Consider the following 12,971-nt stretch of genomic DNA (forward strand, 5'->3'; position numbering starts at 1 on the left):
GAATCAAAGAGCCTGCTCATAATGCTGGGTATCAACACTGCCTAAGGATCTGTGTCAACACACACATACACACACACAGGAAGAAAGGCAGCATTAGAGTATTTGAACAAGGTCTTGGTGGGAGACTGATGGACTACTGTCTCTGTCCAGAGAAAAGGCAACCATAGCAACTGCCCCAGAATGCAACACTGTGTGACCAGCTGTGATAGCTAGGTCAGAGTTCATCTGCCCCACACCACTCAGACACAGCTGACCAGGTAGTATTAAACAGGTTGATTTATTTCCACACTCAAAACCGCTGCAGGACTCCTGTGTCTCACGTTAACGCCACACACACACACACACACACACACACACACACACACACAGTGTGACATGCACACACTCTCAAACGTACCCTCTCAGAACATAAACACGCACTCTCTCACAAATAAAAACACACACACACACAGACTGCCTCTCAAACACAAAGATCCACAGTTTAACGCATTCTCTCTTAAGAAACCCCCAGATAAACAGGCCCTCAGTGATCCATTATAGTCCCTCTGTAATTCATTATGGTCCCTTATAGTTATTCAGTATCAAATGCCCCCTGTGTCCCACATCCCTGCAGAGGAGCTGCTACAGTGAGATAAACAGTCATTCAGATAAACAGTGATTCGGATAAGCAAGGATTCCCCGCTCTTCTGCACCCCCTGGTGGTCGGACATGGCGCTACCCCTTGGAGAACGCCGTCAGCAGGGCTCCTGTCAAGACCAGCGAGAAGGCTGCTCCCAGAACCATGAAGTTACAGCAGCCCTGGAGAGGAGGGGAGAAAAGTGAGGATGGGAGAGTTGCAAACAAAAAATGAAAAGACAGTGAAAGAGAGGAGGATGAGAGAGGGAAGTAGAGGGGGATAAGAGATGGAAGGAGAGGGGGATAAGAGAGGGAAGGTGAGGAGGGTAAGAGAGGGAAAGAGATGAGGGTGAGAGAGGGAAGTAGAGGGGATAAGAGAGGGAAGGTTAGGAGGATAAGAGAGGGAAGGAGAGGAGGGTGAAAGAGGGAAGGAGAGGAGGATGAGAGGGAAGGAGAGGAGGATAAGAGATGGAAGCCAAGGATGGATAAGAGAACAAAGGAGAGGAGGATGAGAGGACAGAAGAAGAGGATAACAGAAGAAGGGAGAGGGCTTCACCTTCACTTCCTTAAAGACCAAGACTCCCCACAATGCAGCAATTAGACCAGGACCCTGAAACACGCAAGTGCATCACACATTACCAGTTACCGTGGTCATGTGGGGAAGCTACAGTTGTTACCATGGTGATGTTGGGAAGCTACAGTAGTTACCGTGGTGATGATGGGGAAGCTGACCACAGCACTCAGGTAGGTGTTTGCCAGAAACCAACAGCATGTGGCCACTCCCCACATTACACCTGACACGAAGCCTATGGACAAACACACCTTAGACCTTGGTATGCGTGTGTGTATGACAGGTGTTGGTCATTTTGTGTGTGTGTATGTATATGAGAGTGTGTGTGTGTGTGTCTCACCAGGCAGCACAGCTCCAGGGTAGACCTTAGGTTTGTTCTTCATGACAGCACAGTAGATCAGGAAGTAGACAGTGCTGGTCAGGAAGATCCCACTGAACTGGGCAAACACATAGTCCAGGTCTGCACACACACAGAGAGGGGGCTGTTGGGTAATGTAGTGTTGCAGTTCATTGAAAGGTGGTAGAATGGTTAATGTAGCACTGTAGTTCATGGAGAGGTGGTTGATGGATAATGTAGTTACCAAACTGGCTGGCACCAGCGAAGGGACTGTGTGGCTTGTCAGCATGGTTCTTTATGTAGAGAACCGGAATGAAGGAGGACCCGTAGAGAAGACCTGCTACAACTGCCAGAAAGGACCCCCTGGAGGGGAGTGAAGAGGAGAGGGAGAGAAGGGGGAGGAGAGATGTTACTAAGGGGGAGGAGGGATGGATCGACACCCTGTTGTGATCGAAGGAGAGAGCGGTACATACACCAGGCGTTTTTTCCGAGGGGCCAGTCTGTCCACCCACGACTCATCCGACATGGAGCCACCGTCCGAGTTCACACACTGCACACACACACACACAGTCAATAAAAGGTGGATTCATGACAGATCTACACAGAGAGGTGTGGATGACTGACTCACGCTGTCCACCAGCAGGGGCGCCTCCTCTGGACTGGAGGGTTGTCTGTTCACATCACTCTTCACGAAGAAAAAGGTCAGCGCACTGAGGGAAGACAACACACACACACACAGGTGAGGAATCACACCACTGAATATACTCACTGAGGCTCACACACAAGCACACAGACCAATACAATCACACACAGACCAATACAATCACACACAGACAAATACAATCACACACAGACCAATACAATCACACACAGACAAATACAACCACACACTGGACTACCTGAGTAGACAGAGTGCAGCTCCGTAGTAGTTGAGTGTTGGTTTGGCCACCTCCTCTGGATCTATACCAAACCATCCAAACCTGTACACACACAGACACACATCACCCACACAGTTACAGCATGGGAAACAGAGAGTGTGTGGTGTGTGTGAGTAGGAACGTACCTGGAGCTGGCCCAGCCTATCAGGAGGTTGAATGAGGCCCAGATCAGGAGCCCCATGCCCAGGCCTATTGTCTTCACTATGGGTACTACAGTGATGTTACCTGGACACACACACAGTTTACATTACAGGAAATAGATTGTGTGTGTGTTTGTAAGTTTCTATTGTATTCTGCTTTAATCTACTTAGGCTCTCCTCCTCTCTCCTCTCCTTTCACAGAGTGTGCATATGTATTAATATGATGTGAGGTCCAACAGGTAGTAGTAATGGCTACTTTTTACTTAAGTATATGTCAGAGCCCAATACTTCTTTACTTTAACTTGAGTGAAAAATTTTAGTCAGCACTTCAACTTTTACCAGTCTTTTTAAACATGAGTATCTGTACTTCTACTTGAAGGAAGGATGTGTGTACTTTTGCCATCTCGTGTGTGTGTACAGTACCTGTAGCCCAGACGGCTCCTCCTACCATGGCTAGGGGCCAGAAGTCAGGTGATCCCAGGATGATGTTCACCACCAGAGACACACTCCAGATCGCTGCACACAACACCCACTGGAAAAACAGGCCTGACACACACACACAATAAGTAGCCTGCAGAGATCGTTCACTCTATCGCTGTAAAAACTTTAAATTAAAAAAATCTTACCGTCTCCGGTGTTGATTTTCTTCACCGGGACAAAGTTACTTCCGTAAAAGAACACGGCCACTCCACATGATATGAAACCATACGCCAACTCGGTGGAATTTGAAGAATTTGTCACAATTTGGACCTGTAGATTCCAGCTAGTGGACTCTACCGTACCTGGAAGAACGTTATGGATGATAAACCAGCTGTAAGTTAGCTTGTTTAGTTAGTTTTACGGTTACCTATAGAAAGGTTCAAACAAAGCCAGGGACGACCGTAGCCTACCTTGTTGTAATACAGGACTTGCATCCTGAAGACATTCCGCTGTCTCGCCACATAAAGTTGCCAAAAGCAAAATGCTGCAAACCTTTATTAACATGCCGGAAAATCTGTAAGAACCGGTCTATTAGCAAGCACCCAAGACAAGAATGTGCTCCAGATTAATATCAGGCCAACTGTTTTGTTTGGCGGTGGGTTTACTTGCAAAATTACAGAAAGCAGCCACATAAGAACATCTTCGGGAGCCGGCAGAATTTAGAGACGTAGACGTAAGCTTCCGTAAACATCAGCCGACTGCTTCAGTGTACACGTGATCTATGTGGTTTTTCTTTTATTTTTTATCTATGTGGATCGGTACATTCAAAACCACACATTTGAAGTCAGCAGTACTTAAAGGGCGGTTCTAACAGCCAGCAAAAGAAAATGACCACGTTTCCATTCGTCGTGGAACAGATTACAAACAGGCCAGTACACTTCATGCAACACAGTAGTGTTTAACAACATTATTATTAATATTATCATGAAGTGAACCTCTCATACCCACACTGCCAGACTATGGAAGTTACTGCACTACACCAAGTTTCAACATGTACACTTCAGTACACTTCATGCAACACAGTAGTGTTTAACAACATTATTATTAATATTATCATGAAGTGAACCTCTCATACCCACACTGCCAGACTATGGAAGTTACTGCACTACACCAAGTTTCAACATGAAAACAAACACACTGAGCCAGCAAGTCCCAAACCTGTGTTTTATTACAAATCATACCGGAAGAGTTAACAACATTTACAGACAAAGTTATGAGGATCGATACAGGTAGGATGGTGGTTGGAGGACATGGAGGAGACTTGTAGAGGGCAATAGGGTGGTAGGCAAGGGTTGGGAGGTCAGGCAGGTATGGGGAGGGGTAGGTAGTGGGCAGATGGAGGCAAAGGTAGGACGTAGGTGGGGGCAGTCAGAGGGCAGGTAGGTGTTGTTAGTAGCTCTTGGTGGTCTCGTATGTGTCAGGGAAGGGCAGAGAGATGTGTCCTGATCCCTCCACAAGGGGCAGCATCCCAGCGTTGGGGACAACGTTCCATGACAGGGTCAGGGTGATGTTCTTATTGGCTCTGCTCAGAGAACAAACAGACAAGACACAGTTACCATGGAGACATGAAAGCTATTGTACCATGACGCCATTACCAGGGAGATATGACATCTAGTGTACCTGAGACGGTTACTGTAAAGAAATGAAAGACGGCTCACCTGAGGCCGTTTCCGTCGTCAAAGAAGAAGTATTTAGACTTGGTTTCTCTGAGGTTGAGCTTGGTGCTCTCTCCTCTTAGGACGATCTTATCCCACAGAACCACCTGGTTCAGAGCCTGGGGAGGAGGGGTGGTAGGGATGAGTGTACAGGACTTAGGTGTGGGCAGGAGGCCTTAGAAGTAGTAGGTATGTGTGTATACATGTAAACAAGGTGGGTGGGTGCGACTGCATGCGTGCGTGTGTTTACATTGGTCCTGGTGGCATACTCTGCAGACAGATACAGGAAGAGTTGCTTCACGTTCCAGTCGAATATGGGCCTCAGATGTATAGGAAGTTAAGGTACACACACACACTGGGGGGGTCTGTTTTACATACACCTACACACATACACCAGGCGCGCGCACACACACACACACACACCAGGCATGCATTCTCTCCCACACACACACACACACACACACACACACACACACACACGTGCCATGTGACTAATAGTGGGTAAGGATATCAGCTGAGAGATCAAACGTGATGAAGCCTAGGTCACTCCTCTCTCTCGGCCCTGTAAAGTCGTCCACACTTTTACTGGAGGGGGGAAGAGGGGAGAGATGGAGATTAAGGTTAATGAAAGAGGTCCTCAGGACTAAACAGTACTCCAATAGTTTTAAACGGAACATGCATACGAAATGGAAGTTCTCCATGGTTCTGTATAAAATGTTATGTTCTTCGTTTCAATGCTAGGGATATTCAATGGAAATGTTCTGCTCCGTGGTTTTGTACGTTCCATATGGCAGCTCAAAGCAACGTCAAAACAAAGCGCCCTTACTGACGTGCTTCTCAGCCATTGGTTAATACAGTTTAGAGAGAGAACTGCTGAGTTACAGTGTGCTTACTTGCTGTCTAGTAACGGTGGTTAAACGTATCTTTTTCAATCTATTAAATTCCATTCTGTTCTTTTGGCTGTGTGGCAATGTGGCTAGCGTGCTATGTGCAAATATGTTGATTCCTGCTTTCAAGCCATTGATGATGCTCAACGTTAGCATAATTGCTAGCTAGCGCAAGCTAAGTTGAGACTGCAGCATCTTCCACACAGTGTTGCGTCCTTGCTAAAAATGCGACGCTATTTGACATAGCTGAAGTATAGTCGGGTCAGGCACATTCATCGCGATAATAACACTCACAGCATAACTCGGGATACATGGATGTCCACTGGCACGCTACGGTCTTTAAACGCAGTTGTGACGAAACAGCCGAACGTGAGCGCAGCCATTACGCTTAGGGAAAAGGCAAAGAGGGAATTCGCCCTCGACAGTACAGTATTCATATTACTACACTCCGCTGAGAGTCCACATTCATATATTAAGGTAAAAGTATAACGGGTACGCTCATCTGTATCAAAGCAGGAAGTGTTGAACACAAGGAAGCTGTATTCTTCGCTGCATACAGCGGCAACACAATGCGACGAAGAGCACTCCGCTGCCCTCGTGTGTTATAATCTCAGCGTTGCATTGTGTTCATGTCGTGTAGGACTCGAAACCCAAAACCTAAACTCATAGTCAGAACTAACCTTAACCTTTTATCCTTTGTCATTCATTGATTTATATGGTTATATTTATATCACGGTTTATGGTAGTACTTGAGTGTATATTCTATTATGTAATTAAGCCCCCCCCCACACACACACTGTACACACACACATTCAGCAGCGTGCGTCTGTGGTGAATTATGTTTTGTTGACACTGATGCTGGAGATACCTAGATTACTGGATATCCCATAATAGCAACTTTACCATTCTCCTCACAGGACCTTTATATTCCCTTGCAAGACAGCTATGTCCCGTAGTAACATCTGGATATCCCTTAAGACCCGGATATCCTATAGGAACACCTCGGGTCTCACATAATACGCACCTGAGGTTTCCCATAATAAGACTTGGATATCCCATAATAATACATTTATATCCCATAGTAAGACCTGGATATGCCATAATAAGACCCGAATATCCTATAATAAGACCTGGATATCCCATAATAAGACCTGGATATCCCATAATAAGACCTGTACGTCTCATAAGCGCCAAGATCAGATGCCTGCTCCCCAGAGATCACATATCACCGGGACAGAGCACGCAAGTGACTCCCGCTAACCCTTGCCCCAAGCACAAGCTTTGTGCTGAGCCGAGCCCAGCAATAAAACCCTGCATATAAATAACTCAGTGCCATTACCCGCGCGTTCCAACCCCCCACGAACTGCCTCGCTGCCAGTGGCTCGCATGTGATCGTGCGAACGAGTGAAGAACAACAACAAACCGACGGCCAATCAGAGAGCAGAATAGTCCAGTCTCGTGCTCCCTACTGCAGCAAGAACGGATAGGAAACAAACATGCCCGAAGTTCCAGCAGCGGAGACCGAACCGTCCGTCAAGGCGCCGAGGAAGCGGCCTTTACAGACCACAGAGGATTTCACCGTTAAAAAAAAGTCTCGATGGGGCATTCTCACGAGCCAAGGTCAGTAACGCAGTTAGGTTAGTTCTTCTGGCTTGTGCAGGTGCAGCTGACAGAGTATAAAGGATGGTGTTCAGTACAGAGTAGGATGGTGTTCAGTACAGAGCAGGTTGGTGTGTTTAGTCTATAACAGGTTAGTCCTGTCATGTGTTCAGAATTATAAAGATCAGTTTGGTGTTTGAACCAGGGGAGTTGCTTGATGTTGAAGCAGCAGAGCAGGAACATCATGGTACTGTTTCCTCACGTACAGTGTTACATAACGTTATTAACAAGAAGGATAAGATGTCACATGGGCTTATTTATGTTATGGTAGATTAGCTGGTCTCTCTCTCTCTCTCTCTCTCTCTCTCTCTGTCTACCTCTCTCTCTGCATCTCCACATATATTTCTTTCTATCGGTGGTCCATGCCTCTCTCTCTATGTCTCTCCCTCTTGCTGTCTCTACGTCAATCTCTTTCTGCGTCTCTGTCCACATCACTTTCTCCTTCGGTATCTGTCTACGCCTCTGCCTACATCCCTCTCTTTATCCCTCCCTCCCTCTCTCTGGCAAAGGATTATGGTCGTAATACGGCTGGAATCAGAAGTCACATGCTGAGAACACGCCTAAAATATTCATAAGCAAACTAGATAACCAGAGATACTAACTGTACTGAAGCAATAACCCTGTACTAGAGGTAATAACTGTACTAGAGGTACTAACCCTGTACTAGGTACTAACTATGTACTAAAGGTACTAACTCTGTACTAGACTACTCTTTACCAGAGCTACTAACTCTTGCTGGGATAAGATATTATTCTTCCGGCACAGCCTGTCCTCACCAGTGCATACAGCCTGGACATTCCTCAGAGCTCACAAGCAACACCTGGAAACCATCTTGAGAAGGAGAGTATTGTTGCCCTTCTCAAGATGGCTGCCTGTGTGGACCAAGCAATGACACAAGTTCAGCCTTCCTAAGATGACTGCCTGTGTGCTCCCATCACTGAAAGATAATTTTGACCTTCCTAAGATGGCTGCTATGCTTCAGCTGGTCTGTTTACAATCAGTGTGCATCTAGACCAGGCTAGAAGACATGTCTTATACATACCAGTGGCTAGATGTCCCCTGGGGAGATGGAGATATGGGTAAGTACACACACACTATTTATGATAGGTTCTGTGTCAGGGAGGATTAGACATGTGTGAGTATGTGTGTAGTACTGTGTTTAGTATGGTGTGTGTGTATGTGTGTGAGTATATGTGGGGAGTATTCTGGTATGGTGTGTGTGTGTGTGTTGTTCCGCAGCAGGAGAGCAGGGATTGAACCTATGGTGAGTGCTGCTGTTGTCCTCCCAGGCTTGGCAGATGGCAGTTCTGGTGGAGCTAAAAATAGACCAGTGATTTACTGAGGGAGTTCTCCTTCTCTCTGCATTACGCTATAGACTCTCCCTATACTACATTGCACTACATTACCACTGTCTCCCTATAACTGCATGTACGACATTATAGTACTGGCTACACTACACTGCGCTATACTACACTGTAATTGGAGGATGTTAGAGGTTGCTGGTGCTGAAATATGACAGCAGAGCAGTGTGGTCTTAATGGGTGGCAGGCTACGGTGATTGTAGTCGATAGCACCCTCGTGTAGCGGCTACTGTTACTGCAGGCTGCTGTAGGACAGGCTAGAGATAGCCTGTAGAGCAGGGCACATGTTTGCTTCCTAGCCAACTATTGTATTGAATCTGTATGTATAATGCATTTATCGAATATATCCCCCCCTCTTCTTTACAGAGCGTATTAAACTAAACCCCTCCTCCCAGGAAAAAAACCTCACTTTTGTTTACGTATTCTAAGTATGTATCTCCGTGTCTGTCCTACCCCCACCCCCTCCTTACAGGTTCGTGGGCAGACCGCTCACCCCTGCACGAGGCAGCATGTCAGGGACGACTTCTAGCCCTGAGGACCCTGCTGTCTCAGGTACGCTGTGTGTGTGTGTGAGTGTGTGTGTGTGTGTGCGTAAGACCCTCACAGCCCTGCTCTCCCAGGTCAGCATCCCACAGTACTACTATAAATGCTGGTCAGTGTCCTTCAGTACAGTGTCCTTCTGAATCAGGTGATGTGAATGATTGTGTTCTCTCTCGGCAGGGTTACCACGCCAACATCATCACAATAGACCACGTGACTCCTCTGCATGAAGCCTGTCTGTCGGACCGGGTGGCCTGCACTAGAGCGCTGCTACAGGCAGGAGCTAACGTAGGACACACACATGTATACACACAAACGCACACTCACTTTAACCCATACAAACACAACAACCCACACACTAATATGTGTGTGTGTGTCCAGGTGAATGCCACTACCATAGATGGTGTGACCCCTCTGTTCAACGCCTGCTCGGCTGGCAGTGCCAGCTGTACCCAGGTGCTCCTGGAGCATGGAGCCCAGGCCCAGGCATCCCCCTGCCAGCCCTCCCCCATCCACGAGGCTTCCAGCAGAGGTACTCACCCTGGGACCACTGGGACTAGTCTGGAGCACATAGCGTGGTGGAGTGTGACTAGCGTGTTGTTGGCGTGTTGCAGGGCGGAGTGCGTGTCTGGAGGCGTTGGTTCGTTGGGAGGCAGATGTGGATTACGTAATCCCTCACCTGGGCACCGCGCTCTACCAGGCCAGCCTCTCTAAACACCTGGTCTGTATCAGGCTGCTGCTGGATGCAGGTACGCTGTCTGTCTGCCTGTCTGCCTGTCCGTCTGTCTGTCTGCCTGTCCGTCTGCCTGTCCGTCCGTCTGTCTGTCCGTCTGTCTGTCCGTCTGCCGGTCTGTCTGCCTCTCTGTTCGTCTGTCCGTCTGCCTGTCTGTCCGTCTGTCTGTCCGTCTGCCTGTCCGTCTGTCCGTCTGTCTGTCCGTCTGTCTGTCCGTCTGCCGGTCTGTCTGCCTCTCTGTCCGTCTGTCCGTCTGCCTGTCTGTCTGTCCGTCTGCCCATCTGTCGGTCTGTCTGTCTGCCTCTATAGGCTTAATCTTCTAAAATCACTGTCAAAATATGCTGTGCACAAACTGTGCACAACTATTTGTTTCCGATAACTAATTATTGATTGTTGTTTACATTTACATTTAGTCATTTAGCAGACGCTCTTATCCAGAGCGACTTACAGTAAGTACAGGGACATTCCCCCCGAGGCAAGTAGGGTGAAGTGCCTTGCCCAAGGACACAACGTCAGTTGGCATGACCGGGAATCGAACTGGCAACCTTTGGATTACTAGCCCGATTTCCTCACCGCTCAGCCACTTGACTCACTTGTTGTTGTTGAATCTGTGGCGTTCGTCCCCCAAGGTGCAGACGTCCAGAAGGGTCGTTACGAGGACACGCCCCTCCATGTGGCGGCTCAGGGAGACAGCGAGGAGCTTGTTTCCTTGCTGCTGGAGTTTGGAGCCAACGCCAACGCCAGGAACACTGAGCAGAAACGACCGTTGGAGACAGCGCCCCCTAGTGGACTGGCAGAGGCAGCGTTACTGCAGTTTGAAGGTAGTTAACTTAGCACAACACTACTGCAGTTTGAAGGTAGTATATTTAGCATGACGCTACTGCAGTTTAACGATAGCTAGCTAGCTTAGCATTACGGAAATTTGAAGGTAGTTTGCTTAGAATCAAGGTACTGCAGTTTAAAGCTAGCTAGCTTAGCACAACTGTAACTGACTAGAACTCTCTTGCCTCCAGCGGCCCCCAGGTCCTTGCGCCAGCTGTGTCGCCTCAGCATCAGAGAACAACTAGGACGCCGCAGACTCAACCTCATCCCTCAGCTGCCCCTCCCCAGCCTGCTGCAGCTCTACCTACAGCACCGATAGACCACACACACACACACACACTAGCACATAAATTTATAAACACGGACACACACACACCCCACAATATCCCCCCTCTTCACAACACACACACACACTAGCATATACGACAGAGGGCTGAGACACATACAATGTCAGAGTCTGTGACCAGAAAGGTCAAGTGACCACGTTTGTGCGTTTCATTCACAACCGAATCAACACAAAAGTCGGAGGACGTTGCTCCGTTTTGCCCTCTCCTCCGGGAGCCGCTTCGCCGCGCCCGTTTAACCTCGTAGGTCTGTACGTGGTGCCCAAAGAACAAGAAGAAGAAACACATATCTAACACGTCTCCCGGAGACCAGCTCTCCCCCGCTCTGCATCACCGTTCGCTCTCTCCCTGTGAGCTCAGCTTGTAAGCGTGGCGTTACCTGATGGCGTTACCTGATGGCGTTACCTGATGGCGCTACCTGATGGCGCTACCTGATGGCGTTACCTGATGGCGTTACCTGATGGCGCTACCTGATGGCGCTACCTGATGGCGTTACCTGATGGCGTTACCTGATGGCGCTACCTGATGGCGTTACCTGATGGCGTTACCTGATGGCGTTACCTGATGGCGCTACCTGATGGCGCTACCTGATGGCGCTACCTGATGGCGTTACCTGATGGCGTTACCTGATGGCGCTACCTGATGGCGCTACCTGATGGCGCTACCTGATGGCGCTACCTGATGGCGTTACCTGATGGCGTTACCTGATGGCGTTACCTGATGGGGAGCAGCCGTGCTGCCCGTCCACGGGAGCGTGCCGCGGGAAATTGTCTAAGGACTCCAACCCACGATCTATCCGTGAGGCGGCTGGTGTCGCTGTCCATGGTGCTTGAAAGCTGTGCGGACGTTACGACACACATACATACATCAACACACACCTTAACACACTTCTCTCCATATTTGTTTGTTATTGTAACAAAATAAGTGCATTTACTACTCCGACTGATCCTCGTCCTTAATCTTATCTCTGTCTGTCTGTGGCACACACACACACACACACACACACACACACACACACACACACTTGAACACATCCGGCAGCTCTGTCTCACAAACACATTGTACAAGATAGAATATCGTTCAAGTCTTATCGTCATATTCTATGAATGATGCTATGTTTAACTATTATTTATATAACTCATCATGCTGAACAGTGAAATGTGGATTGTTGACTCCCAAATGTACAGTATTTTTATTTTGCCAAAAATTAAACAAAATTGAAACCGGTTTCTTTGTGAAGTAGTTTTTTCTCTCAGTGTTGGGTTAGGACTAGTAGTATTAATTCAGGAGGTCGGTCAGGGCAAGGATGGTGAGGTTGATGTTGGAATAATTAGATGACAGATCAGATAGACACAGATAAAATCAGATGTGGACAGCAACATTTTCTTCCTCTTTAATCAGTGTTTATAATCAGCCTCCTGTCTCAATAGTCTTTACGCTTACAGTTTGTGGTGAGCTTATGGTTGCTTTATGTGAACTGTACACGTCAATGTGTATAATAAATAAAAATACCTTCCTAAATACACTGCCAAACTTAGACAATCACATTCGTCAATGAGAGTGTTTACACTGATGTATGACTGGATTGATACATCTCTATATCAGCATGATGAAGTATAGTAAAGTCTCTATATTAACATGATGAAGCACATGAGAGTCTTTATATTAGAACAACATTATGTAATATAATAAGAGTATATCAACATTGTGCAGTACAGTTAAGTCCCTATATCAACATTATACAGTACAGTAGATTCTGTATATCAACATTATGAAGTACAGTAGTCTATCAACATTATGAAGTAGAGTCTCTATCAACTTTATGTAGAATGGTTAAAATGATTGTTGCATTGACAAGTATATGATTGATTGTTACTTTGTTAAGGCAC

The 12,971-nt window shown here is 47.3% G+C and overlaps 3 protein-coding genes across 3 annotated transcripts; 1 reads left to right on the forward strand and 2 right to left on the reverse strand.

Moving 5' to 3' along the window:
- Window positions 1-258: 258 nt before the first annotated feature.
- On the reverse strand, window positions 259-3,767 carry tmem144a (transmembrane protein 144a). The gene is made up of 12 exons (XM_062478290.1): window positions 3,492-3,767; window positions 3,228-3,383; window positions 3,025-3,147; window positions 2,587-2,686; window positions 2,423-2,503; window positions 2,152-2,233; window positions 1,997-2,073; window positions 1,768-1,886; window positions 1,527-1,646; window positions 1,324-1,421; window positions 1,172-1,225; window positions 259-798 (listed from the first exon to the last, which is right to left on the reverse strand). The coding sequence occupies exons 1-12, from the start codon at window positions 3,583-3,585 to the stop codon at window positions 715-717; spliced, it is 1,188 nt and encodes a 395-aa protein (XP_062334274.1). The 5' UTR covers window positions 3,586-3,767; the 3' UTR covers window positions 259-714.
- A 463-nt stretch (window positions 3,768-4,230) lies between these two features.
- spcs3 (signal peptidase complex subunit 3) lies at window positions 4,231-6,167 on the reverse strand. Its single transcript, XM_062478299.1, has 5 exons — window positions 5,918-6,167; window positions 5,246-5,321; window positions 4,987-5,061; window positions 4,740-4,855; window positions 4,231-4,603 (listed from the first exon to the last, which is right to left on the reverse strand). Exons 1-5 carry the CDS (start codon window positions 6,058-6,060, stop codon window positions 4,471-4,473), a joined length of 543 nt encoding a protein of 180 aa, XP_062334283.1. The 5' UTR covers window positions 6,061-6,167; the 3' UTR covers window positions 4,231-4,470.
- An 806-nt stretch (window positions 6,168-6,973) lies between these two features.
- Window positions 6,974-12,309, forward strand: asb5b (ankyrin repeat and SOCS box containing 5b). The gene is made up of 7 exons (XM_062478294.1): window positions 6,974-7,243; window positions 9,116-9,195; window positions 9,364-9,471; window positions 9,565-9,715; window positions 9,798-9,932; window positions 10,546-10,737; window positions 10,930-12,309. The coding sequence occupies exons 1-7, from the start codon at window positions 7,120-7,122 to the stop codon at window positions 11,055-11,057; spliced, it is 918 nt and encodes a 305-aa protein (XP_062334278.1). The 5' UTR covers window positions 6,974-7,119; the 3' UTR covers window positions 11,058-12,309.
- Window positions 12,310-12,971: the final 662 nt, after the last annotated feature.

This window comes from Osmerus eperlanus, chromosome 14, assembly GCF_963692335.1.
Source record: "Osmerus eperlanus chromosome 14, fOsmEpe2.1, whole genome shotgun sequence".
Lineage (NCBI taxonomy): Eukaryota > Metazoa > Chordata > Actinopteri > Osmeriformes > Osmeridae > Osmerus > Osmerus eperlanus.

Bases quoted from the DNA above. Each gene is read 5' to 3' on its own strand.
- spcs3 (XM_062478299.1), bottom strand. From the start codon at position 6,060: ATGAATACTGTACTGTCGAGGGCGAATTCCCTCTTTGCCTTTTCCCTA. The intron at 5,322-5,917 runs GTGAGTGTTATT...TCCCCCCTCCAG, and splicing joins CATGTATCCCGAGTTATGCT to TAAAAGTGTGGACGACTTTA. The intron at 4,604-4,739 runs GTGAGCCGTCTT...TTCTCTGAGCAG, and splicing joins GACGACGGAAACGGCCTCAG to AGCCAATAAGAACATCACCC.
- tmem144a (XM_062478290.1), bottom strand. From the start codon at position 3,585: ATGTTAATAAAGGTTTGCAGCATTTTGCTTTTGGCAACTTTATGTGGC. The intron at 1,647-1,767 runs GTAACTACATTA...GTGTGTGTGCAG, and splicing joins CGCTGGTGCCAGCCAGTTTG to ACCTGGACTATGTGTTTGCC. The intron at 1,226-1,323 runs GTAACTACTGTA...TGCGTGTTTCAG, and splicing joins GCTTCCCCATCATCACCACG to GGTCCTGGTCTAATTGCTGC.
- asb5b (XM_062478294.1), top strand. From the start codon at position 7,120: ATGCCCGAAGTTCCAGCAGCGGAGACCGAACCGTCCGTCAAGGCGCCG. The intron at 9,196-9,363 runs GTACGCTGTGTG...CTCTCTCGGCAG, and splicing joins TGAGGACCCTGCTGTCTCAG to GGTTACCACGCCAACATCAT. The intron at 9,933-10,545 runs GTACGCTGTCTG...TCGTCCCCCAAG, and splicing joins CAGGCTGCTGCTGGATGCAG to GTGCAGACGTCCAGAAGGGT.